Raw genomic sequence first — 27,855 nt, forward strand, 5'->3', positions numbered from 1 at the left:
AATTATCCGACCGAAAAACCGGTTGGGTCATTGAATTTGGTGGTGGTCCAAATCGTTGTTTTTGCTGTAGAGAATTGCTGATTTACTATCCGAAACTGCCAATTTCTTTCTAGACTCCCTTTCTTCTATACACAAAAATAGATCAGGGTGACCAATTCCCACTCTGGATCGAATGATTCCGTGCCGACCCGATCAAAGTTGTTTAAATCATAGTATCCCATACATTGCGGTTGGGAAAAAACGTATTTTACCCCCAAGGGAGTATCATAAAATGCATAGAGTCATAAACCGTGAATATTCTGAGATGCCCCTGGTCCATTTTCATTGGTTTTGGGTGGGCATTTTCGTACTTTCTCTCCCAAGAGAACCACGAGCAGTTGTGCGATACTCATATTTGACAAGCCTAATTGTTCGTCAGAGAACTCCAATGAAAGCGGATCCTCCAACAATGGCAGCAGCAGTAGCTTTGTAGGCTTCTTTTTAGAGAGAGAGAGAGAGAAGCTGTAGCAGTTCTGCAGAAGAGTTATTCAGTTCAGGAGAAGAAAGACAGAGAGCGGCCATGGCTTTTTCTAATGGCGTGAATGTCCAGAACAATAGCACTAGCGGATCTGCTAAAGCGAACCCAGGTCGACTGGCGAGTGTTTACAGCGAGGTTCAGACGAGCAGGCTCAACCATCCTCTCCCTCTCCCCTCCATTCTCACCAAACCCTTCAAGCTCCAAGATGGACCTCCAAGTTCTGCCGCCGGAAATCCTGGTACCTCACTTCTATCTCTTTCTCTCTCTACCCCTCTCCCCTCTTTCTCTCTCTTCATCCCTCTTAGACCCATGCCAGAAACCAGTACATACAACATGCAGGCACTGTATCTGGAAAATCATGTCATAGAAGCAATGAATCTATACCCCTGCACACTTTCTCTTTCTCTTTTACCCCTGCACACTTTCTCTTTCTCTTTCTGGTAAACCGTATCAGAAATTTGAAATTATTGCGTATCTCTCTCTCTCTCAATCCATATCAGAAAGGAGAACTTCCATTCACTGAGAAATCCATATCAAAAAATAGAATTAGCCACTCACCCTCTCGCTCTCTCGCTTCCCTTAATGCCACACCAGAGACGAAACCCATATCAGGAACCAGTACAAAGCACATGCAAAACACTCTCCCTCTCTCTCTCGCGAACCGATATCGGAAATTAGGAATCAATCTCTTTCTCTCTCAATCCATATCAGTAAGTAGAACTTCGATGCAATCCACTCAGAAACTATCAGAAATTAGAACTTTGATGCAATCCACTCAGAAACCCGTATCAGAAATTAGAATTAGCTACCTCTCTCCCTCCATCTCTCTTAAAGGCCACATAAGAATGATAATTAATGATAACAATTATAAAAAAAAAGAATGATAATTAATCTCCCTTTCTCTCTATCTGTCCAAAAAAGAAATTATATGTATTTATTTGGGGATGGATCTAAATGCATTCTGGTGACCCATCCCTTTTGTTTTTTTAGATGAGATTGCGAAGCTCTTTCCCAATCTCTTTGGCCAGCCATCAACTTTACTGGTCTCGAGCGAGAACCGTGCCCTCAGATCTGATCAGAAGCTTAAGATTGGAGTAGTTCTTTCTGGTGGACAGGCCCCTGGTGGTCACAATGTCATATCTGGCATCTTTGGTTAGTACATTTTTACTTTCTGGATATTTGTTTCATTTTAGTGTGAAATATTTACTTCTCTTTTCAATTTTGGTTTTTGGGGTTGAAGATTACATGCAAGGTCTCACTAGTGGAAGCACACTCTATGGGTTTAAAGGAGGCCCTGCTGGCATAATGAAATGCAAGTATGTCGAGCTTACATCAGATTTTATCTACCCATATCGAAATCAGGTATTCTTTTTCCTCCATCTGACTGTCAGGAAATTCCAAAGTAATTAACACAAGCTTGTCACCTCTACCCAAAAAAAATAAAAATAAAAAATCTTGTTACCTAATTCTCCCCATTTTGGAAATAGGTAATTTATCAGAAATATACCTTAATTTTTGTCGAATTGAAAAAAAACCCTCAACTTTCATAAATCTTTTTTTCCTCAAAGTTGATATTTTTTGACCAAAATAGCCTGCACAGTATTCGTATTACCGTAGTACGGTACAATAGTACAATAAGCATTACAGTACTTTAGGGCCAGTTTGGATGTCAAATAAAAAAAATTAACATTGAAAAAATTGTTAGTTTTTTTATTCTTAATCGAGGAATTTGGATTCTACCCTTCCAAAATTGTCTTGCCATTCCAAAAGGTTTGTACAGAACCATGAAATCCAACCCACTTGAAAGTAAAGACCAGTACCCCTACAACCCCCATTTAAGTAAATTGTGGTTTTATGGTTTTTATCTTTATGAAAAGAGAGGAAAAAAACACAAACGGACAATGACGGCTACCAGAGAACCAAATTAGGAACACCCTCAAAGAGTTGAAAGGTAGATAAAGAAACTGCCCCAGAAATTGACGATTTCAGATGATGGGAGCTGAAGAGAGTGGCATGGGCTTGGCTTTTGAGATGGTTTTAGAGAGAGATCATACTCAATGCAGAACCTGCAACCCGAGCTTTTCGCTTACAAAATTGAGCTCTAAAACAAGGCATATTGATCCCGTAGCAGCGTTCCTCTGACTTGAACAAAAAATTGAGAAAAGACCCCAACTTTCCAGTTCGTTAGAGAGTAGAACCTTCCAAGAGATTGGTTTACTGAGAACTGCAATACCATTAAGTTCAGCCCTTTATTTGGGAGAGAGGACACTAAGGGGTCATTCTTCCAGTGAATTAGCAAGCAGTCATTCTTCCATCAATCTTCTTTTGAGGTGAGATGGGGGCCTCTTTTGCAGAATGTCGATGTTTGAATAGAACAAAGCCTTAGCCCCTCAATTTTTCAGTCGATTTGCTAGGGACTGCATTGCAACCTTTGATCTCACCATAACTGGAGAAGGTGGAAGCTAGGTTTCAGAGGTGGTGTCCCAACCTAAACCATGGACAAAGAGCTTGCGATGAGATGGGCCCTTGTCTGCAAGACTGCGAGCTTCGTTGAGGATATTGGGATCTAAGGAAACTGCTGGGAGGAGATGAGGGAAAAGCAGGGAGGAGAGAGAAGAGCGTGAGAGTTAGAGAAGCCTAAAGTTGAGGGAAAAGCATGGAGGAGAGGGAAGAGCGTGAGTTAGAGAGAGAGGCGCTTGAGGCTAGAGTTTTAAGAGAAACACGACTTAAGACAAACAGATTTGAGTCTGACTTGAATATTTTTGGCACGTGGTTTTGGGGGTAAAATGATATCTTTTTGGGGGTAAAATATTTTCTCGGCATCAAAAAATATTGTAATTTTGGGTACATCCAAATTGGCACTTAAGTACCATAATGACCAGGCTAATCATTACGGTACCACATCTGAGCATTACGGTCCTTAAAGTACCATAATGCTTCGCCTGGTCATTACGGTACTTAAAGTACCATAACTTTTAGCCTGGTCATTACTTTACTTAAAGTACCGCAATGCTTAGCCTGGTCATTACGGTAGTTAAAGTATTGTAATGCGATAGTCATTACGGTAATACGACTACCGTAAAGGCTATTTTGGTCAAAAAATACCAAAATTGAGGAAAAAGGGTGTAGACAGGGTTTATGAAAGTTGAGGCTTTTTTCCAATTAGGCAAAAATTAAAGTATATTTCTGATAATTTCCCTTGGAAATATTCCTATTTTCCTTTTCTCTTTTTATGTTTAAGCAACCTGAGAATGACAACCTCCTTCCCACTACAGTCCTCCACTCTACCACTACATTCCTTTCTTATATGCAAAAATATCCCATTCTTTGCATGGGTGATATTGCTTTCAGGCTACAAAATATATTTTTGGGACTTTCTGGGGCTTCTCTTACTTTTTTACTGAATTTGCCGAATAATATCATATTTGTGTGGAACTTTTGGAGCTAGACGTATTCATATCATGAGAAAACATTCAAAGGGTTTTCTTGATGAGTCGAACTTGCCTTATCGCCTGATACGTCATCCATTAATATTTCTTGTGATGCTTCTCTATGGTCTAGTGTTCTTTGATTTTATTTGAGATGTTATGCTTTAAGAAATATTTATTATTGTCCAATTGTAAACTCTACAGGGAGGTTTTGATATGATCTGCAGTGGAAGGGACAAAATAGAAACTCCAGAACAGGTTATATTCTAATACTGTTGTTCATTTTGTCTGTCATTCCATATTGATGCTTTAGGTTACTTTTGGGCTTTGTGAGTGTCCCTTGTTTTATTTCATAATCCAGTTGTATTTAAAATGCCAATCGAATGACAGAAATCTAATGTTATGTGCTTTGTTTATTTAGTTCAAACAAGCTGAGGAGACGTCATTAAAACTTGAGTTGGACGGACTTGTAGTCATTGGTGGTGATGACTCGAATACTAATGCTTGTCTCCTTGCTGAGAACTTCAGGTATTGAGTGATGAGATCAAATGGATTCAAATATGTTATGTTACTTACCCAAAAAAAAATGTTATGTCAATTATTTACAACAGAAACTTTGCTTCCTGCTTTGTTGGTTTAGGTATAATGACATCACATCCTAAAGAAATAATTTAATGCTAAGAAGCTATATAAGATATAACAGACATAGTTAACATTAATTGCTTGAGGAACCTCGTGGGATGGAATTTGAATTGTTTATAGGGCCAAGAATATCAAGACGCAGGTGATTGGTTGTCCAAAGACGATAGATGGTGATTTGAAAAGCAAGGAGGTTCCAGCAAGTTTTGGATTTGACACGGCATGCAAGGTGATCACTTGTTTATAATGAACCTTTTATTTGCATGTCATCTTTTATCCATTGTACACATTGATCAGTTTTTTTTTTTTTCCTTTTATAGTTGGGATATATGTTTCAATTGTAACAATATAATTTTGTGAGGGGTACTAAATGGTCTTGGGACCTGAGAGTGTGCAATATGATTTAAATTTGTATTTGGCATATTGCTTACAACTTGATATTTATTTCATCCATGGAATACACCACTCTAATGGTGATCTTAGTAATTCCCGCTTCAAAATTTCTGACCACAGAATGCCCTTACGAATATAAAAATTATACTAACAATACTCGCTTAAAAGTTTAAAGAAAGGGCATATTTGTAATGTTGAATTATTTCTCAAATTCAAAATGATTAAAAAAGTCAAAGGAATTGTTTTAAACTTGAGATTGACTTTTGGACGTAATAAAAATGCCCTTCCTCAAATACGTGAACTAGTTTTGGTCAAAAGAGATTTTGGAATACAAAAGGTAATTTTATGGTTAAATACTTCGGAGTAAGAAATCCTAAGGTCACCACTAGAGTGGTATATCCAATAAATATCATTATTATTTTGTGTCCTAAAATACATACTCTATTCTTTGAGAGTTCTAAGACTAAAAAATAATCATATTGTTACCTTGCCATTTTTATATCTGCCTCTTGTCTTCTTTGGGGGGAACATGGCCTTTGCAGAGCTGTTCGTATGTTCTATGAGCTTCGTGGTACATCAATCAGGAGGTTGTACAAGTGAAAAAAGCATAAAAACTAAATCAATTAGATGTGTTGTATAATATAAATATTAATGTGCTGTAACAATGGGAATTGAGTTCCTATTAATTAATTTTAGCCACTAATAATGATTACAAGCAATTGAAACATAGTCATCGACATTTAAATAAGTTTGTGATATCCTTATGTCATATTAGGTTTGTTTATATAGCTCTCTCCCTCTCTAAACACACATAGATAATACATATATGCGTACACACATATGTAGGGCTTGTTTGGATGTCCTCATTATCATTGATAATTCAATGTTTCAATAAAATTATTAATAATAATGAATTATCTGTTGTTTGGCGGTGTTCATTGTAAACTTATCTGGGATAAACTTCAAGGTTGTTTTACTTTATATATTTGAGGAGCTGTTTTTACTTTATTGAGAATAATTTGCTTAGATTTATTCTCTCTTGACCAGCAATAGTTTATAATAGCTGCAAAGTGCCATAGAAAGTTAAATAATTAAATAATATTATATAGTGCCATAAAAGGCTAAATAATTAAATAAGGAAGCATCTACGCAACGTCTATGGGCAAGATGCTATAGTGATCTCGGCTATAGGCCCATCGACGTACAAAAAAATTGGACGGCGTGCGTTTTTCGACCTCCACGGACCTAGTATGTCCGTGACGGACATACTAAGCCCGTGGCAGTTAAAAAATCACGCGGAACCGCAACGGACGGCACACCGTCCGTTGTGGATCCGTTCAATAAACCGCCATGGACATAGCATGTCCTTGGCAGTGGAGAAACACTGTAGCACTTCACCTATAGTCGTTTATTAGGTTTTTCCATTAAATAATGTTATATATAATATAAGTGTGTAACAAACAATTAAAACAATAATATTATCCATAGTAATATTGATTTCCAATAAGAGAGCCCATTCCAAATAAGTTAATTGTCATCCAAACAAGCCTACAATGTCTATGTTGTGCTTTTCATGTTTCATTTATTATTTATTTATTTGGTAAGACCGGTTTATTACATATGGATGTGTAGGGTTATAATACTATATATCAAAAGTATAATGTTAAACAGCAAGTCGCATGGATAGTTTCTCCCGTACATACCTCATTTTGTTGGCAGTACCTTGTGTCAAGCTAGTTAATCAGGTGGTCTTAAGCAGTGACATGACAAAACCCTCACTTTGATCAAATTAAAGGGGTCACCTTCTTTATCTAGCATGTTCAAGCCTCCAGATTATTGTAAAATTGTCTTTCACCCATCTGATAGTGTTGAATGAATTGTGCAAGTAATGAAGAGGCCCAAAAAGTGTTTCCAGATGTGCCACAAATCTAGTAAAGATGGGCCTGATATCTACCTTAGAGGTTTTTGATTGCCCAACGGTTTGGAGCAGGAGTTGAAGTGCGGATTGGAATATATTAGTATACGACAAACTGATGATTTTCTTTATCTATAGCCAGTTAGCAACACAATTATAGTTTTAATAGTTGCATTGCTTGCTGGCTATAAATAAATAAATACCTACTTCGAAGAGTATATATAATCTTTACATACTTTAAAGAGTTATAAACCGTAGTCGCAAAAGGTTGGGAACAAGATCCCAAAAAGTTGGGATCTCAGCCGCTAACATATGCATTGTATGGGCAATACTCCCAACCATTGGGATCTTCTAGCATTTCATGATCCCTGACTCCCTGATCTTGATTCCTCTCTTGCACTTGCTCTGGCTCTCGAACCCAATGATGACATTTTATCAAAATCCTAGTTACCTAGGTAAAATCTTTTAGGAATATAAATAAAATTGGAATTCAAATGTTTCAAATGTGGCAGGTGTGCGTCTCCTTGAGGGCGAAATTGTCACACCCATGCTCCTAGGGATGCATGCCACTTGGGCCCCATAGCCAGTGGGCTCTAGGTGATTCTCTTTTGCACCCTCTCTGTGGCACATAAGTGGCCACGCATAGGACCCATTTGTGCCTCACATATATTCCCAATTTCTGCCCACTAAATTGCATTCCAATTAAAAAGTATTTTAAATCCATAAAAGTCCCTTTTTTATGCCAATAAGTTTTCTAAAAACTAAATCATATTTGCTAAACAAAACTAAAGTGAGCAATTTTAGAAATTTTTTTTCTCAAAAACCCTTGAAAAGCCAATAAAAATACCATTGGAGAGTGTGCTAGTAATGGGGAAAAACTCTGTTTATGCATTCCATTACTAGCCCCTATAATTGTGCCCCAAACTTCAAACCATCATGACCCTTATGTTTCCCATGCAATGGGCTCTTGTTTGGCATAGTAAAGCTTGCCAAGGCATAGAGGAACCATGGTGTAGCCATAAATTCCAGGTGTTCCCCAAGAAAAATCTAGTCACAAAGACCAGTCGAGTCATGCTGACAAGACATAGCATCACATAGACGCGGGGGATCTTTCTAGGTCACAAAGATCAGTCTAAGTCACATAGGCAAGACTCAAGCATATGCCTCCCTCATGGATCACACTGAACCAATTTCTCTCACTATCGGCACTCCTGCACCATGCTTTTATCCCTGTCCAAGGTAGGGATCAGTTGGTATGGTCCCTCGTCCCTTCAGGGGAGTTTACAGTGGCCTCTTTCTATAAGAAACTCACCCAACCCCCTATTTTTCCTCTTATTCCCATATCGGTCCTCTCTTAGGTTTGGCAGACTATCGCACCTCCCAAGGTACAAACATTCAATTGGATAGCCGGCTCCCACAAGGCACTCACTGTCAATCACCTACAAAAGAAAGGAATCCCAATTCCCAACAGGTGCATCATGTGTTTGTGCAAGGAGGAATCCAATAACCACCTTTTCATCCATTGTAATCCTGCACATGACCTTTGGAGCCTCTTGCTGCAACTGTTTGGCATCCTTTGGGTAACACCACCAACGGTCAAAGATTTGCTCGCCTCGAATTACGCCTCACACTGCCCTAAAGCATGCTGAATTCTATGGAAGGCGACAGTGGCAGCAACCATATGGATACTCAGGAAAGAAAGGAATCCCAGAAGTTTTCAGGGGTAGGTCTGCCTAGTCCCATCCCTCTTCCATAAGGTTACATCCTTAGTAACCTTTTGGGCGTCAAACCACCACCTTTTCAAGGGTATCCCATCGACTTCCTTCCTAAGTCAGTGGCAGAATATTCTTCTACATAGACCTAGGAAAAAGGAAATATTAAGCGACTGGAAACCCCCCCCTCAAGGAGCAATTAAACTAAACTTCGATGGGTGCTCTTTGGGAAACCCTAGCCATGCAGGTGTGGGTGGTGTCTTTAGGGATCGCCAACATAACATCCTCTTCACCTACTCTGAATACCTTGGCCAGTGTATCAAAAAGTGCTAGGTGGGGCCCAGAACCCGGGCAGCTGCCAGTTGAAATTTGAAAAAAAGTGAATACCATACCAAATTATTACCAATATAATACCATATTTCAAGTTGAAAAAAAAAAGATGGATGTTGAGAAGACAATTTTGATAATCCATATTGTTAAAACAGTAAACTGTAAAACCATACAAGTATAGGTAGGATATAAAAGTCAACACTCAACACAACTGAAATTTAGAAAATATACAGTATACCAAAAGTCAACACTCATGACTCAACACAACAGTCAACAGACTCAACACTCAGCACCAAGGGGCAAGAGTCTTCATTCGTCGTCGTCATCTTCATCATCATCAGAAGGAATATCAATAGGGCAATCCTCATCATATGCATTTGAGTTGATGCCATCATCATCAGAGTCATCTCCCTCTTCAATATAACACTCGTCCTCCTCTGTTTCTTTTGAATCTTCCTCTACCTCCTCCTCTTCTTCTACCTTCCTCTTACTAGTTTGTGCAGATGAGGCCCTAGAAGTCTTGGCTGCTCTACTCTTTTCTTTGTGCTTCTCTGAACTCAAATATTGTATAATTTCCTCCTTGGTAGCCTCAGGAACATTTTTACAAGGGGCAAAATCCTCCTTAGTACCGGCAATGTGTTTTTTAAATCGGTAAATACCCCCATTAGTATCCTTTCCACAATAATTATATTTAATACGATTATCACTTGGATTCTGATTATAACCATACTTCCAACTTGGATCACCACTCCGTCTAGAACCTGAGAAGATACTTCCATAGAACAAGGCTTATTTTCATCTTTTTTTGGTTATTCAAAATTCAGAAGATGTCTAATCTCATCTTGAACTGCTTCAGGAACCTTTGTACAAGAAGCACAAAAAAATTACCCCTTATACAATTTTCATCATTTGGTTTTGGGTTGTACCCATACTTCCAACCCGGATCACTTTTTCTAGGAGTAGCAGAAATAGATCTATGACAAAGATTTTGTTCTTGTTTTTGTTTCACATAACTTATAAATTTCTTAATCTCCACTCTGATAGCTTCAGGAACATTTTTACAAGGGGCAACATCCCCCTTAATACCGGCAAGATGTTTTTTAAACTGGTTTATACCTCCTTTTGTATTTTTTTCACAAAAATTGCATTTAACGCAATTTTTGTCATTTGGATTCGGGTTGTATCCATATTTCCAACCCGGATCTCCTCTCCGACTAACTCCTGAAGAAGACATCTCAAAATAAAACAAGCAATCTAAAAGTTGCACTTATTTTGGTTGCTCGAACTCTAAACTTTGAGAAACACTTCGATGATTTGATCCAATAAAATGTAGTTTTTTGGAGGTTTCTTTCTCTTTAAAAGGGTTTCTTGGGGGTTTAGGTTTCAAATGAACCTAAAACCCATCTTTCTAAACTTTTATATCTTGAAAAGAAGAAAAAAAAAAAAAAAAACTTTTCCTTCTTTGGGTTGGGCGCAGACCCTGGGCGACCGCTCAGGGCTGGGCGTTGGGCGGCTGCCTAGGGACCACCGCCCAGTTTGGTTGCCTACGCCTGGGCGATGCACCCAGGCCCTTTGGACTGCCTAGGCGCCCGCTTATCGCCTAAGTGCTGGGTGGTCTGCTTTTTTGAACAATGACCTTGGCATCCAAGACTCCTGGTATGCCGAATCCTTGGCCCTCCTTAAAGGCTTGCAAAGTTTCGATCGAGCTTGGGGACTAAACCTAATAGTCGAGGGGGATGCCCGAAACATCATTACTTGGGCCTCCAGGAAAGCTACTCCTCCCTGGTATCTTGCACCTTTTTATGATGAGATTGTACATCTTTGCAGGGATATACCTGTCTTTTGGATGCATACCTTGAGGACGTCAAACGAGCTTGTGGATCTGCTGGAAAAGGATGGAACCATGGCCCACGATGAAGACTAGGCCCCTACCTCTTTTGCATTGGGCCACAGAGTACATTGCTAGGAAAACACTTCTCAGGGAACGGGCAATTTGTTGGAGCCTTTTTTGTAAACTCACTGTATATTTTGTAAGGAGGCAAGCTTATAACCCCACTTTGTATAGGGTCTCTTGACCTTATTCTTTTTTATCGAGAGTCCCGTCTAGTGGGCACTATCGGACTAACCCAAACTTGTAATCTCACTCTTACAGCAATTCTCAAAAAAAAAAAAGAATGCGAATCACATAAGCCTCACTGACCATATAGGGTTGCTATCACATATAGGGTTGCTATCAATGTGAGTGCTGGATGATGATATGTCGAGACTTTAGGGCCCTTGTTTTCACAGGCCTCCATGCTTCACACAGGAGTGTGTTTCTAGGGCAAATCAACAATAAACCATTAGGCTGCAATTGCCCTCAACAGGGCACCGCCACACATTTTGATGATGCATCATGCACAAAGCCTCCAGCCTCAGAAGTGGGATTTCTGCTTAGTCTACCCAAGGTAGTGCTACAACCTAAGGAGTGGGCAAATGTTCTAGTAGCTTGTTATGTACATAGAACCTGGTTCTCAAGTGAAAACTGCTCACACTCAGCCACTCACATGGTCTATTTCATCTGTGGAGGACCACATTCCCATTGAACCGTGAGTACTCTTTCATATGGATGCGAAATACAAGAGCTGAAAACCAAAGAGTAAGTATCAAGGCCTTTAAAAGCCACATACCCTGTCATTCTAGTCTCATCATCCTCATCAGTCCTAATGATCACAGATTCCTTAGTCCCAGTAATCTAAATTTGCCTTAATTTTATTATTCCTCATAAACCTAATAAAAACCAGGGAAACCTAGTATAAATAGAAATGCCAACTTCAATAGGATTCCCAATCTGTTAGGAATGCTAACCAAATTAGGAAGCAGCCGTACTAAGAATCCAAAACCTTTTAGGACTTTTATGTCTTAATGTAGTCGAAACTTCTAATCCTGGACCTTTGTCCGCTAACTCCAACTTGCATGTTACACTTGAACTGGGCAATAATTCAAACTGGGCAATAAGTTGGGCTCGTGAACTGTTCTCTCTTCAGGTATCTTTTATTTTTTGGATACATTTGTCATCAATTTGAATAAAGACTGAACCTATAAAGTTTTGTTTAAGCTGACACAAATTAAAGAAAGGGAATTATGAAAGAAGAGCTCCTTTTACCCTTATTTTAAAGAAAAGCTGCCAAACATTCACAATCGTATGAACAGGGGTGGGAATGGGTCGTGTAGGCGCACCTGGACCCAGACCCAGACCCAAAATCCATATATGGGATCCAGACCCGATTGGGTTCAGAATATCTGGACTCGAAAATTATTTGGAGGACCCGTACCTGACCCAGTCCTGATGGATTATACAAAGAAAAAAAAAGAAGCTAGAGATTAAAAAATTACCTAAAAATGTGTACCAAAAAATTACTTTAAATTGCGAAAAACATGTAAATATATAATAAGAAGATTTGGGCAATAATTCATCAATTTTCTCATTTTATATTAATATATATATATATATATATATATATATATATATATATATATAAACGTCTTGGATAATTTGGAGTCGTCCTGCCCCCTCTAAATTTGCTTTAGTTTGAAAGAAATTTGATGCCGTAACAATCATCTTCATTAAGGGGAGTATAATCTTCAGGGTCATCGCTTTGAGTAGACATGGTTTCATCAGTAACCTCGAGGGCTTCCCAGATCTTGAGTTTAAGCTCGTCTTTTGTCATGGATGGATTTTGTTGTTGAAGGACCACATATTCTGAAATGTCCATTTTTGGAGGTGGAGAAGATGATATAAATTTCATTTTGATTTGTTGGGATTTAGGGAGTCGTTTTTGTAACTATCCCACCATTTAATAGAAATTTGTCTGTGTAATTCTAGGACATAATCATATCTGTCCATGTCAATCTGAGGAGACTTGGTATTCCCACCTTAAAATCCATCGGACCTGATATGAGGCCATAAAATATAAGTGAAAGTTTCATTTTAAACTTTTTCAGATATATATATATATATATATGCACACGCACACACACACATATATCATGGTTATCGGGAGCCCTCAACTAGGGTGGCGCTCCCACTTTGGAACTAATGTAGATAAAAATTTAGAAAGTGCGCATAGATAGGGTGGGGCACGCATAGATAATATGGGGCATGAGTTTTAGTAGGATTGGGGATATGGTTGATTTTAATATTGGGCAAAGGGATTTAGGTCTCCTATTTTGATGTATTTGGGAGATTTACCTTGAGATTTCTAGGAGTTTTAGATAGAGATGATTTATGGGGAGGATAAAGATGGACAAATATGGTGCGTAACTTTTAAGAGAGATGATATTTTCTTGAGAGAGGAAATAGGGAGAGAGATCTAGAGATGATATTTTTGTAAGAGGGAAAATATGGAGGGAGAAGAAAAACTTGGAAGAGAGAGAGAATTTATTTTATTTGGGGTTTTTTTAGTTATTAATTTTATTTGAAGTGTATTTAAAGGGAAAAGGTCCCTCATTGTAAACATATAAGAGAATGGTCAGAGAATGAGAGTTGAATAAAGTTGATCTTGTGATAAGATCTTTTTGGGGTGGATTCCCTTGCAGACCTTATTTTGAGGTGGATTCCCTTGCAGACCTTTGTTTTTTGGGTGGATTCCCTTGCAGACCTTGAGTTACTATTTCTCCTTGCATTAGTTGGTATCAGAGCACTAAGATCCCTGATCTCGTTATGGAGTGCTTCGATCAAAGATTTGATAGAATCAAAGGAGACCTAGTAAAGAGTATTAGCAAAGTAATAGAAAAATATCTACGAGATGTAGTTTATAGATTACAATCGGAATAAGAGGAAGAAGAATATGAAGAGGTACATCTCGATACAACAGACGACGTTGATAACCCCAATGTGCAACAAGAATATGGAGAGGTAGATCTCAATACAAAAGATGATGCTGATAACACCAATGTGCAAGAAATTTTGAAAATCAATTATGAAGAAGAATATACGTGTAATGCAATATTTGACATTCAACCGAGTGATTCTGAAGGAGAACTCAAGATTGAGCTCGAAATTAGTGTGTTCTACTTCGACACGAAGCATTCAATGAATGGGCTTAATGAAGAAATTGAAGAAAAAGTGCAGAGGCACATGGTGGGACTACATCACCAACTTTTGAGAAGGGCCGTAAAAGATTTGAGTTCGATAAGCTCGAGGTCGTGCTTCTCCCAACCTGGGGAGAATGATGCAGATAAAAATGTAGAAAGTGCGCATAGATAATGTGGGGGTGCGCATAGATAAGGTGGGGTGTAAGTTTTAGTAGGATTGGGGATATAATAGTTGATTTTAATATTAGGCAAAGGGATGGAGGTCTCCTATTTTGATGGATTTGGGATATTTACCTTGAGATTTATAGGAAATTTAGATAGCGATGATTTATGGGGAAGATAAAGATGGACAAATATGGTGCGTAACTTTTAAGAGATGATATTTTCATGAGAGAGGAAATAGGGAGAGAGATCTAGAGAGATGATATTTTTGTGAGGGAAAATAGGGAGGCAAAAGAAAAATGTGGGAGAGAGATAATTTATTTTATTTGGTTTTTTTTTTAGTTATTTATTTTATTTGGAGTGTATTTAAAGGGAAGAGGTCCCACATTGTAAACAGATCAGAGAATGATCAGAGAATGAGAGTTGATTAAAGTTGATCTTGTGATTAGATCTTTTTGGGGTGGATTCCCTTGCAGACCTTGTTTTGGGGTGGATTCCCTTGCAGACCGTTGTTTTTGGGGTGGATTCTCTTGCAGACTTTGAGAGAGGGTTTATTCTCTAAATGATTTTCTTTATTTTATTTTTATAGTTCCAGTTTTATTTTCTCCTTGCATCAGTTGGTTTTATTTTCTCCCTGCTTCAGTAACCCAGCTCTGGTGTTCCATGACCAGGATCTCGATCGGAACTCGTTTTAAATTTTTCGAGAGCTGGATCCTATTTACAGGATTCTCGATCCCATGAACAAAGGATCTTGATCCCAATGTTGCATGGAACGTGTTCCTTAAAATTGTTGATCTCGTTCCTGAATAAATTAGATCCCTGCTCCCAGAAATTTAGGAGCATGATCCCTACATTCTCGAAAATGCATCCCTACTTTCTCGGAACTTCCTAAAAGAAACTTTTTAAATAAAATTAACTTTTAAAATAAAATAATTATATTTTAGGCCAAATTTTCTTACGAGTGGAGTTTTGCGATGGGAACGCGGACTAATCATGCACATAACACGATCCTTCCTTAAACGGAGCTCGATCCTTTCCAAATAGGAATGCCATCATTCTTAGATGGGGGCACGATTCTAATGAATATGGGAACATGATCCCATTTGACATGGGATGCGTACCCGTAAAACAAGGATCTAGATCCGGATGTATTGGGATCGCACTCCCTATTCATACGAGATCTCGATCATTTACTTTTACCCTCACCAGAACTCTCTTCCTCAGCTCTGGAGCTTTGGGTAGCCGTCGATCTGACGCTCCTGCTTCCAGAACCGGAGCCGTTCCGACTCCCACTCCCAATAACTATGATATATATAGAAGGGGTGGGTAAGGCTATAAAAAGAAGAATGCCAAAAAAAGATAAAAGAGTATGTATATATTACTATATTAACCTTTATAAATTTATGTATTAAAAATATTATGTAATATTTGAAAATAATCAGGTCAGGTTCGGGGTGGGTCCACCTGGACTTGGACCCGACCCAATTTTCTATTGGGGTCCAAGATTTGGACATGGACTTGATCTGCCAGGTCCAAATCTTGGAACCATACCCGGACCCGGACTTGGACCAGGACCTGGTCGGGTCCGGGTAAATTCCCAGTCCTACCTATGAAAAAATAACTATGTCTCACCATTTCCAATTATTCTATTCTTTAGTTGAGTTGTTGCAAATAGGGCCTTTGGGCTTATAAAATAGTTTTAGGGTTCATGGGTTCAGACTGGGCTTGGGTTTTTAGGGAATTTGTCTACAGGATTGAGTAGTGCTTTCCTAGATTGGTGTGAGTCAGCAGCATGTTTGGGCTTTTTGGAATGGGAACCACAAGTAGCTACTTGGAACACAAAGGGAATTTGGATTAAAGAATTAGTAACATTCCCTAGATGTCATCCCTTCTACATATTTATTAACCTCTTAATTTAGACTCCTAACTTAAACCACAAGCAACCTAACAACATAACTTCGACATCAAGCAGCTTAAATATGACCTTTAACTTAACCAAAACAACTTGAACCAGAATCAAGAAGTACTTAGGGTCTTGTTAATTGCTTTTGTTACCCTAGTGGTCTTGCAATTTTCATATTGGGAGTGCTGAATCTTGTGGAACAGTTGCATTGATCATTCTTTTTGGATCTGATACCTTTTTTTCTTTTTTCTGCAGATATATGCTGAGATGATAGGGAATGTGATGACAGATGCTCGTTCAACGGGGAAATACTATCACTGTGAGTTGATTTCTACTTTCGAGTTTGACATGTGCATTTCTCTTTTATGCCTTATGCTGTTAAACTGAAGGTTTTATGTGTCCATCCCAATACATGATTTATTTGCTGAAGGAAATTATCTTGAACTCTATAATATCTTAGAATTAGTGTGGTAATTTGATTATGTAATTTTTTCCTCTTACTGATTTTTCCTCTGCAATCGAGGGTGTGAGAATAAAGGTTGTAACAAATCACTATGCTCTGGGGAATCCACCTCTAGTTCCCTCTAAAACCTAGTTTTTCCCTTAGATTGTTTGTAAGTTTCAGTTTTATATTTCCTTTGTAAATTATTGGGTTTACTTGTTTATGCAGTTGTGAGGCTTATGGGACGTGCAGCCTCACACATTACCCTGGAGTGTGCTTTGCAGACGCATCCAAATGTTACAATAATTGGGGAAGAGGTAGCATCATAAAACATATTGTCATATTCTTAAAGATTTTATTGGGAAAATTTTGTATAATTCTGCCCATCCGATGAGTGATTTTGTGCCCCATTTTCTTGCAAAGTTGTTTATCGCATTCCATAGGTTATCTGAAAATTGTTTTTTTTTTTGGGAAAGTGGGTTTCATTTGTTTTCTTGTACTTCTTGTTTTCAACTTTTTCTAATTGGTGCGGTTTGTAGAGGGCGGCAACCTTAACCTAACTGATGGTGTATGCTATTCATTTTAGTTTGACGGTGTAGATTTGACATGTCTTTTAAGAATGTCAAAATCTGGCAAGCCTTTTTGAGATTTTCAAATTTATGCTCTCTAACTAATAGATGGCGTAGATTACTACAACTCGGCTTCTACAAGTAAAGTTGCTACCTTATCTAAATTTTTTCCCTTTCCACTTATTATTAGCACTTGAGAATAGTTTCAACATTCTCATTATCTTCTTTTTCTTGGTTATCCTTATGTTTTTTGTATAGAAGATTTTCTGAATTAGCTGATTTTCTTGTAAATCAAATGGCCCTGTTAGTGGATTCTTTCCAAATCTGTTATTATAAGTGTAGCTTAAAACTATGGTCTCCATTTTTGCCTTTTTAATGAACCAGCTGCCTCCATTTCCTTCTGGTTTTACTCTTGATTCCTATCTCAATAACAGGAGTTGGCGCAGCATTAGTCCTTGCCCAAAGTTACTCTCAAATGTTTTTTCCTGTGGTAGAATGAGGAACTATTTTGGGTTTTTTTTTATGTGTCTTTCATTCAAATTCAGTTTTTCCCGTATTATGATTGACTTTTGGAAACTTGAGAATCTTCTTGGGGTTTAGTAAAACCATTTTAGGATTCGGATTATCAATATTTTATAATCTCTGTTCAGTGGCTCGGCTTATTTCTGCTGATAGTGTACTTCTTTGTTCAGGTTGCTGCCAAAAAGCAGACCTTAAAAAATGTAACAGACCACATTACAGATGTGATTTGTAAGCGTGCAGAACTTGGTTACAACTATGGTGTTATACTTATCCCAGAAGGCTTAATTGATTTCATACCTGAGGTGGAAATTTTGAATTTTGTTCTAGTTTTAGAGTTAGTCTGTGGCTGTTTATATTGGAGGCCTACTGCTTGTATACATTCCATTAAACTAAGTAATTATGTTGTCTGCAGGTTCAACAGCTTATTGCTGAACTCAATGAAATCCTAGCTAATGATATTGTGGATGAGGGAGGGTTATGGAAACAGAAACTTCAGCATCAATCTCGTCTTCTTTTTGAATTTCTACCTCAAGCTATTCAAGAGCAATTAATGTTGGAAAGGGACCCACATGGAAATGTCCAGGTCTTCTATATGTTATTTTGTCTTTTGATTTTTGCAACTTCATGTCATTGCAAATTCACTTAGAAATGACCAAGAATCCATGTAAAATTATAGATGAATATAAATCTTCAATTTTTTGTGCTTCTCTTTTAGGTTGCAAAAATTGAAACAGAAAAAATGCTTATATCTATGGTTGAGACTGAATTGGAGAAAAGAAAGCTGGAAGGCAAATATGTTGGACAGTTCAAGGGACAGTCTCATTTCTTTGGGTAATAAAATTATCTTTCTATATTATATGGTATGATCTCCTATGCAATTTCTCTCTATGCTCCAGCTTTGTCCTTTGTGGGGTATATTCAATGTATTAAATGGAAGAAATGAGAAAAAGAGAAAAAAAATCAAAATCTGTCTTTTTCCCTATAGTTTCTCCATTCTAATCTGTAAAAATCTCTTTCTATTTGTTCTCTCCACCTTATTTCCATACTAACTCTCTTCCTTCATGTGTTTATACTGTCTTTACGATATTTGATTGGTTACAACGATTGAGTAGGTTTATGGCCTGTTCGTGTGTCTGAGGATTGATAAGTCACATTTGGGTCTGTGTATAAATATTTTTCTAATGGGTTATGTTAGGGTACTCCTATGTAGGAGTATTCCATAATGTACTCAAAATATTCCTACAATGTAGTGACTTTTTGTCTATAGAGTTATTTTAGGCTATTAGTCGGGTAAATTTGAAATTCTTTGTAAGAAGAGAAACATTTATTAATTGTAGTGGAGGATGACATCATCCACATGGGATGTGGCATCACCCACATGGAGCAATGATTGCTTCTCCATCACAAATAGAATGCCACTAGCTTCTTATAAAATATCTATTATGCTCTTCTTAATGATGAGAAATGCCCTTACTAATTTTTTTTTGTATTACAAAATAAGGATAAATGATTGTCCAAAAATGTTGAGTACATAAATGAAATACTCATATGTATTAGTACCCTAACATAACCCTTTTTTAATAGGTCTATTTCATCCTTTTTGGTGTTTTTCCATCTTGAGTATCATATTGGGAGATGGAAAATTTTTTCATGGTCGGTACACATGTAAATCTTCATTCAATATAATCTGAGTTCAGGTGGTATTTTGGCTTTAAATAGACATGAAGTTTGGGGCCTTCTGGTAGTGTTATTAAGACCGGATTAGACCAGCGAAACATGCGGGATGTTTTCGGTGGGTAATGTGTGTTTGTTCCGGGACACATTTTTGATAAAATTTTGGACCTTTGCTGAAAAAATGATGACCTTCAAGCATACTTGGAGAGGGCATGTTTTGTAGCTAGAGGGGAGCGAGTAGAGACATTATTATTGATGTTGTCCTAATTGATAGGAATACATCCTTCTCTAGTTTCAGCTATTTATTAAAAGAATTTATACTTGTACATCTTATGCTGATTAGTAAAATATGTAAATCATTAACCCCCCTCCGCCTTATCTCCAAAAAACACTAAAAAAAGAAAGGATTCAGAATTAGAGGAAAACATTTCGATCCCCAGTCTCTTCCTCGTGCTTTCCATTTGCTATGGGAGATAAAGCACCTATGATGCTAATGTAATCTCCACAAGTATTTGTTTCCTTCTCCTTTTCTAGGTGTGCTCCATCTCTTCATGTAATTCTTCTACCGATAATTACATGGGAAATTTATGTACATACCCAAATAATTTTGGAATTAAAAATTGGCCCCCATTTTAGGACATTTTATGGAGAGTTCTAAACTTATCAAGTTTTTTATTCCCTTTTACCCCTTGTTCAAAGTCAAACTCTTGAATGACCCCATCACTAAGTTTTTTATTTTATTTTATTTGTTATTTTTGTGTTTTGGGTGGTTTGAAGACTTTCGAATCACCCAAATACGTGGGTTTCTTTGTCTTTGGGCGGTTCAAAGACTTCCAAACCACCCAGGCACCTTTATGTACATACCCAAATAATTTTGGAATTAAAAATTGGCCCCCATTTTAGGACATTTTATGGAGAGTTCTAAACTTATCAAGTTTTTTATTCCCTTTTACCCCTTGTTCAAAGTCAAACTCTTGAATGACCCCATCACTAAGTTTTTTATTTTATTTTATTTGTTATTTTTGTGTTTTGGGTGGTTTGAAGACTTTCGAATCACCCAAATACGTGGGTTTCTTTGTCTTTGGGCGGTTCAAAGACTTCCAAACCACCCAGGCACCTTTTGTGTGTGTGTGTGTGTGTGTGTTGGCTATTTAGGAAGTTGGATTTTCTAGCTGGGGGTGAAATGGGAGTAAAAGAACTAAATTTTTTTAGACCTCATGTTAAAATGTCGTAAAATGTGGACTACTTTTTTATCCAGAAAATTATTTTGGGTCTGGATGTAAATTTCCCTGATTAAATTGTAATTTAGTGTGTATATTTTGTAACTTTCCCTTAACCCGTCCCAAGCCAGGGTAAAGGAGGTGGTTTGACTTTATCTAATTTATCAAAGAGAAAAGGGAATATTCAATTGGTTTGGAGGCCTGTTTGAATGACCAGTCCTTAGGGGTCCAGAAACTTTTATCTGACTCATTTTGCTGGCCCACCCCAGCTGGATTAGGTTTGAGTTTTTCTTTGTTTTCCTTTTCTTGTTGGTAAGGGATGGGTCCGCTTCAGGGCTGCATTTTTGCCAGATCCTATGAAATAATGCTGTATCAACTTTTTTGGTCGAGTTTGACTATTTGGTATGTATAGTAGTTTGGAAATTCAAAAGTTGGCCTTGCAAATATCTTATAGGCTTTGCTCCAATATGCCTTGAGGTGTACCTTCACCATTTCATGGCATATCTGATGTGTATAAATGCTAAACTTCCATGCAGTTATGAAGGAAGATGTGGCTTGCCTTCGAATTTTGATTCTATGTATTGCTATGCATTGGGATATGCAGCTGGAGCTCTTCTACATGCTGGAAAGACGGGCCTCATATCATCGGTTGGCTTCTGATACCCTTTGTTTTCTCGTTTGCATCTCTTCAGTTGTTTTATATTTTGTATAATTTTCTTTAACCGTTTTGATATTTGTAATGTGCAATGATGGAAGGTATTACTGATAAAAAGAAAGAAAGAGAAAGACATTGAAGAGAGACTGCATAGTTTTGATAATTGGAATTTGAGAACTTGTTTCCTCTAAGAACCAATGTAATGCGTGAATAGTTGTGTTTGGAGATATGTAATGGTAGTTGTGCTTCTTTGCATTGAAATTTGAAATCTATAATGTCATTTTTCTCTATTTACATGAAAAATTATTTGTATTATCAGAAAAGGTGTTGGTTCTGCCTCTCGAATTTTTTGTTCAACTGTAGGAATTTCGAGCAATGAAGTCATAAAGACCATCCATCACCCTCTTAATAAAAAAAGGTTTTTCTTATGTCATTGTGACATTAGTTGGATTCCATTCAGTGCCTTGGGCTAGCCAACACTGCTTTTCATGGTTACCAAGGGAGTCAGATTGTCATATAACAATATCATCATTTTTATCACTTTTAAGCCATTACTATTAAAATTGGGAATGTTTGCTCCTTTCAAATCAACTTGTGGTGAAGTTTCAAGCCTTATTGCAGTCAAAGCTTTGTTTCTAGAGGCACCTATGTGAAAACCCTGTTGGAACAAGATGGGAGCAGCAATGGCAAACCCTGTTTTGTCTAGAGGCTCCTATGTCAAACCCTGTTGGAAAAAGATGGGGAGCAGCAATGGCAAACCTTGTCGGAAGACGATGGGGAGTATTTGTACGAAAATATTCTATCTTCTATCAGGAATAGCTTGGGAACCATTATGGAAGCATTAACTTAAGAAATGATTGACAGGAACTGCTGAGCTTGGCTTACCTAGGTGGCCATACGAATATGCGGTTGTATTAAGCTAAACTTTCATGGAAGTTCATGAAGCAACTTGGTTCTGGGTGGCTATGGAGGTATCCTTAGAGATGCTGATGGATCCTCATTTCTGGCTTACTCTGGAGCAATCTCTTATTGTTATTCCTCATTTGCCGCGGCTTATACCTTACTAATGGGCTTCAAGCCTAGCAAAGGCTAATGCATTACTCATGCTTAACTACAAAGAAACTTTCTTTGGGGTCACTATTCCATCCACAAATATCCGCACAATATTTCAAAAAACGCTAGGCTGCCGGGGGCGGTCCAGGCCGCTTAGCGCCTAGGCGGGCCCAGAACCTGGGTGGTCTAGTAGAAAGAAAAAAATTGTGGGGTTTTTCTTTCTCTAAACTACGCTCTAATGGATTTTAGGTTTCAAATGAACCTAAAACCCATAATTTTACCCCTTTAATATTAAAAAAGCTGATAAAAAAATGCCCTCAACGAGGGGCATTTCCGTCCCTGGATGGGGCGGCAAGTTGCTGCCTAGGCTTGGGCGATGCGCCCGGTCCAGTTCTGGACCACCTAGACGGCCGCCTAGGGGCTGGGCGGTCCACTTTTTAAATCACTGTAACTACATCTTGTCAAATGGTCCTCTTTTTGCAAACTATTTATTGAAGGTGGACTATGTATCACATGCATTTAAGACGGAAACCTTGCCTTCCGTGGAAAGCTTGGATGGGAGTTCACATGTGAGGTCCATTCACCTTGCATCAAACTTTTGAATTAAAATGACCTTTGGACATCCCACTTTGCAAAAAGCCGTGGTTTTTCTGCGAGATGAATGAGTTTTTTCCAACTATATGAGTGAGAATTGCAACTGGTTGGTTCAAACCAGACTGTGTGAACCACTGCTTCCACTGGGCAGACTAGCCAAGGCAGGTACTAGTGGGTGTACAGCTTTTCCAGTTTTAAATATTGAATGGTTTAGGGTCTGTTTCGGTCCTACCCATTTGAATCAGCCAGTTCAGTCCAACTTTGAACTACTTGATTTTGAACCGTATTAACTTTCCTGCAAAAGTATACTTTGCATAGTTGTTTTCAGCATGGACAAGTTTCAAGATTATAAATAGTGCAGGAGCATTTTTAGATTTCTGGGTATATTAGTCAGGAATATTTTTAGGTTCTAGGTAAATAAGTAGTCTAGGGCTTGGCATTACTCAAGGGCTAGATTGTTAAAAGTTGAGTAAGAATGGGTCACATAATAAATGTTTTCTGGAGTTATTGAGCCTATTGGCAGCTGTAAAGGAGGTCGATTGTCATTCTAGGCACAGCATCAGAGCAATGTTATCAACTTGCTTTGCTTCGGGCGAATTGACCGAAGCCCGTTAGATTCAGCCGGTTAGCTGAAGTGAAGCAAAGATAATTGGAAAATTTAATTTGCCTTTATACCTTGAATTTATTGTCAAATGGCATTTTTACTTATGTTTTAATTGACATGCCACTTGTGTATAACGTTCTTTGAATGAGGAAAACAAACCTTGTGAATTGTGACTATATGGCAACTTTTTATAAAGAGGGAAAGGGAGGAAAACTTATTTTTAGAGAGAGAAAACCGTAGCCTATGAGATAAATCCATGCTCTCTCTAAATGAATAAAAGGATAATGAATTAAAATCAGTCTTTGTTTGAGGTAAAAAATATTTAAAATTTTAAAAATTAAATTCATAAGAAACTGAAGCAGTAATTTACTTTAAAATTTACATTTATTAATATAATACTTATATTATTTAAATTTTTTTATTTCCACTTTATTTATACCTGAAGACTTCCCGAAATTGGCTGAAATGCCAAAGTGGTTCCATTTTTTTGGTCAACACGTAGAGGTAACATTTCTCTTGCTAAGCAGGTGCCTCCTTTTTTTTTTGGGACTTTCCTAAACCGTTGATACTTTTTCCAGTACATGATTTTAGTTTCTTAGATGATTCCTGGAATTTTTGTTGCTTTTAGGTTGGCAATCTAGCGGCTCCTGTGGATGAATGGACTGTTGGTGGTACAGCATTGACATCATTGATGGATGTGGAGAGGCGGAAGGGTGTGTATCTCCTTTACCCTTCTCTTCTAACTTTTCACATGTTTACTAATGATTAAATTATTCCAATTGTGCTATAATTGCTTGCCCTTTTCGTTTGTATATCTTATGATTAGTTACACAAACATGTGGCTTTGAGTCACATCATTTTGTTTCTCTAGTTATTATAGCAATTTATAACTGGGTTGTAATAGTGTTCATTTTTCAAAGAATGACACAGGAATAAACTGATTTTTATAGGAGGGATCAAGTACTTACAATACTTTGTTGCATTCAATAAAACTCTCTTGAATTATGAGTTCAATAGATCCTATATAGCAGAAAGACAAATATTCCTCGCTCATTGTCAGCTGATCACTTAACCTTGTGTGGGGCAAATAGTTCTCATGGATCATGGTAGTCCCAGTGCTATTTCTTTCTAGGAAGTATGACCATTAATGAACTTAAGGCCGTCTGACAAGATTTATATCTTCAAGTTCTGTCCTTTTTTTTTCCAGCTATTGTTGTGGTCCAATCAATTGAAATCGAGGGATAATGACTATTACAGACAAATTTTAGGAAATTTCGCATATATAGTGTAGTTGATAAACTTGTCAGATTAATTAGTGTATGCGTGCTTCTACATAGGTCGGCTAGAATGGCTAGTGCTGGGGACAATGGTTTGCCATGTCAAGTCTACAATATATCCAGAAAATTCTGCAAGCTGGCCTATTCGATATTTCTGAACATTCCAGTTTATTATGTATTTTTCGTTCCATCTGATCTAGTTCCTGTAAAGTCCAATCTTTTGACAAAGTTCCAAGAGGAATACCTGGCTTTGCTGCTAAAGGTTTGTACAATTTCTGCATCAATGCAAACAGAGCCAGACCAAGATTTTCCTTGGAAGGCGCTGGATAAGGTTGCTGCAAAATGAAACATTTTCTTCAAGTTTAATGGTTCTCCCTTAATGCCTGCATCTTGGATGGGCACAGGTGCATTGTTTTCTGCATGCCTGCAGATATAATCTTCAGTCCTTCACATAATGCCCCACATGGAGAAATAAGCTGAGGAACAGGCACTGCAAGCCTATTAGTTACTGCACTCTAACTGAAGTAAAATTTATGGACGTATATCTCTTAGCTGTATACTTGTATATACCTATGATGACTCCTTTTAAGAACCGGTGGTTGATGAACATTACCTTCTTGGAGGTGAATTTAAATTCCATAAAAAATATACTCTCATAGATAAAAATAATTATGACGTACATCAAATTTATTGATCTGGAGCTTTAGGTCAAGTATTTCTTGTTGAATACTGTATTGGTTAAACCTCACAAGAACTTCTAACCTGTGTTTCTAGATAGGAAAAAGTTTATATAAGTGCGAGGCTCTAAACAATCAAATTAATGCGCGCCTTAAAATTTTCACTAGAAGAGGCTGTTTTGATGCCCAAAAATCCTCTAATTGATCATCTCGACCTCAAGATGCATGGACATGAGAAAAAATGGATTTCAAGTATTGGAAATAGTGTATCTTGTAATGCATGTGTGGACCGTCAATTTCCAAGTTTTCATAGATCTGCTGAAGCTTTAAATTTTATAATTAGAGTTGAAAATATATTTTAGGGCTATCACAATGATTTCCAGTATTGAAACCACGTTTCTTGAACTATTTGAAGGCGCGCTTTACTTGGATTGTTTAGAGCCTCGGCCTGCTTCCCCCAATCCACACAAAAACAAAAAAATATCCCTGGAAAGTGTACTTTGAAAGCCAGACCATTAGGGTACATAGAGCATCTTGATACTGGAGAGGTGCACAGATAGTAAAAATTGAGTAGGACTTCCTAAATTAGAAGTTGGAACACAACCCCTAGAGTAAGAGTCGGGGTAATGCTCCGAGGAGAATTCTGTAGACAACAGGATCTCCTGATGCTTATTGATTTCAACTAAGCTTCTGAACAAAACTGACATGACTGAAGATGTTTTGACTCTGAGTCCTTCAATTTATATGCATTGTGAAGAAGCCACAGTGTCCATATTTCTCCTTTATTAGTGGTCAAACATATTGATTTGTCTTTATGAAAAATTCCTACGGATAAAATAAAGGGAGCATCTTAATGTTTTGGGGAGCTGATACTGATAAACAATGTACCTAATCCTCAAAACAAAAATGTCTGATAACTTGGGAATTTCATTGAGCATCTTAATGTTTTGGGGAGCTGATACTAATGAGCAATGTACCTAATCCTCAAAACAAAAATGTCTGATAACTTGGGAATTTCATTCACTGGTTTTCCACCACCTGGTTATATTACCATGTGGTGTTTTTAGTACAAGAACATGTCGTAAACAATGCTGGAGACACTTGAGAAAATAAGAAGCACCTTTTCCTCCAAAAAAAAATTTTACTCCAAAAAAAAAAAGCACCTTTTCATATGTATTGTGTTTGTAAGAATTAGTACAATGTTCTTGGAAGAAATTCTGGGATCGATAAAAGTCTTCCTCTCAGTTTTGTGTATCATGGAAAAATTTTGCTGGTCAAAGTAATGTTAAATCAAATTTCTGAATGGAGTTTATATGAAGATTTGTGCCATTTTTTTGCTGTTTATGGAATGCCACCTGCGCCTGCTAGATCTTATAACTTTATGATAATGGATTGAATTTCTGTTGAGCTGTTGCATGTGCATGGTTAGATTTACTTTGTTCATGGTGTTTAAGTCGTCTCTGAATTGTAGGTAAGTTCAAACCAGTGATTAAGAAGGCAATGGTAGAGCTTGAAGGTGAGGATGTGGTTATATTGCTTCTTATTAATTAAGCTCTCATTTGTATTAGTTGTCTTGTACAATTAGAATATTGACTAATGATCTCATACAAATTAGGTGCACCGTTCCAAAAGTTTGTATCCATGCGAGATGAATGGGCTCTCAAGAATCGATACATCAGCCCTGGTAACCGCTCTCTCTCTCTCTCTCTCTCGTTTCTCATTTTTTTTTATCATTATTCTCTCTCTTGCATTTCTCATTTTTTCGATCATTATTATCTCTCTCACACACATTCATTGTTTCGATCATTTTTACAGGCCCTATTCAATTCTATGGCCCTGCATCCAATGATATTAATCACACTTTGCTGCTGGAGCTTGGAGCCCAAGCATGATGAGAAAATAACATCTTACTTGTCTGTTATGTCATCTTCCAATGAAGCAAAATAAGACTCACTCAAAATGCAAAAATTGCTGAAATATGTTTGGGTGAAAATGCAGCTTTTCGATGATATGTTCATCTCTAGATGAAATAGATTATCGAGATATGATCATTTAAGTTTTGTTGCAGAGTTGACATCATTTAATCTATCGAGGGAATTTTAACTTACTGAATGTTTCTTTACCCACTAAAATTAAATTATGCTCGCGTGTTTTCATCAAGTGAGGTCCTTGAAAGTTATGTGGCCTTGGCTGTTCTTGTTCATGGCTTGCTCATGTGGACATTAATAATAGGGAAATATTTAAAAATGGGTCAAATCATCTAAAAAACTCATGGAATGGTTAAAATATTTAATTTTTATGCATTGCATTTTACTTGTAAAAAATCTGTTTACGTTTGGCTAGGTAATATTTTTAAGAGAAATGCTCCTATAGGACCTTCCATCCATGTGTGTAGGACCTCAAGATCACCATTAAATTTAGTACAGATCTATAGTAAAGTCAAGCACCACATTTATGTGATAAATTTTTTAGAGATCCGTATCAACTTTAATG

The 27,855-nt window shown here is 37.5% G+C and overlaps 1 protein-coding gene across 1 annotated transcript; it reads left to right on the plus strand.

Annotated features, from left to right (window-relative positions):
- Positions 1–416: 416 nt before the first annotated feature.
- On the plus strand, positions 417–27,522 carry LOC18421909 (pyrophosphate--fructose 6-phosphate 1-phosphotransferase subunit beta). The gene is made up of 16 exons (XM_006826692.4): positions 417–755; positions 1,508–1,669; positions 1,758–1,879; positions 4,150–4,203; positions 4,367–4,473; positions 4,708–4,813; positions 16,331–16,394; positions 16,746–16,834; positions 17,779–17,910; positions 18,021–18,191; positions 18,324–18,439; positions 21,039–21,150; positions 24,037–24,121; positions 26,834–26,878; positions 26,978–27,046; positions 27,178–27,522. The coding sequence occupies exons 1-16, from the start codon at positions 560–562 to the stop codon at positions 27,252–27,254; spliced, it is 1,707 nt and encodes a 568-aa protein (XP_006826755.1). The 5' UTR covers positions 417–559; the 3' UTR covers positions 27,255–27,522.
- The last annotated feature ends 333 nt before the right edge of the window (positions 27,523–27,855 follow it).

Source organism: Amborella trichopoda, chromosome 5 (genome assembly GCF_054954075.1).
Source record: "Amborella trichopoda isolate Santa Cruz 75 chromosome 5, AtrichopodaSantaCruz75HAP2 v2.0, whole genome shotgun sequence".
Lineage (NCBI taxonomy): Eukaryota > Viridiplantae > Streptophyta > Magnoliopsida > Amborellales > Amborellaceae > Amborella > Amborella trichopoda.

What these genes read in the sequence shown, in the direction of transcription:
- LOC18421909 (XM_006826692.4), top strand. Translation starts at nt 560, where the DNA reads ATGGCTTTTTCTAATGGCGTGAATGTCCAGAACAATAGCACTAGCGGA. An exon ending in GGATGTGGAGAGGCGGAAGG is followed by an intron (nt 24,122 to 26,833) that starts GTGTGTATCTCC and finishes TCTGAATTGTAG; the next exon opens with GTAAGTTCAAACCAGTGATT. An exon ending in GAATCGATACATCAGCCCTG is followed by an intron (nt 27,047 to 27,177) that starts GTAACCGCTCTC and finishes TCATTTTTACAG; the next exon opens with GCCCTATTCAATTCTATGGC.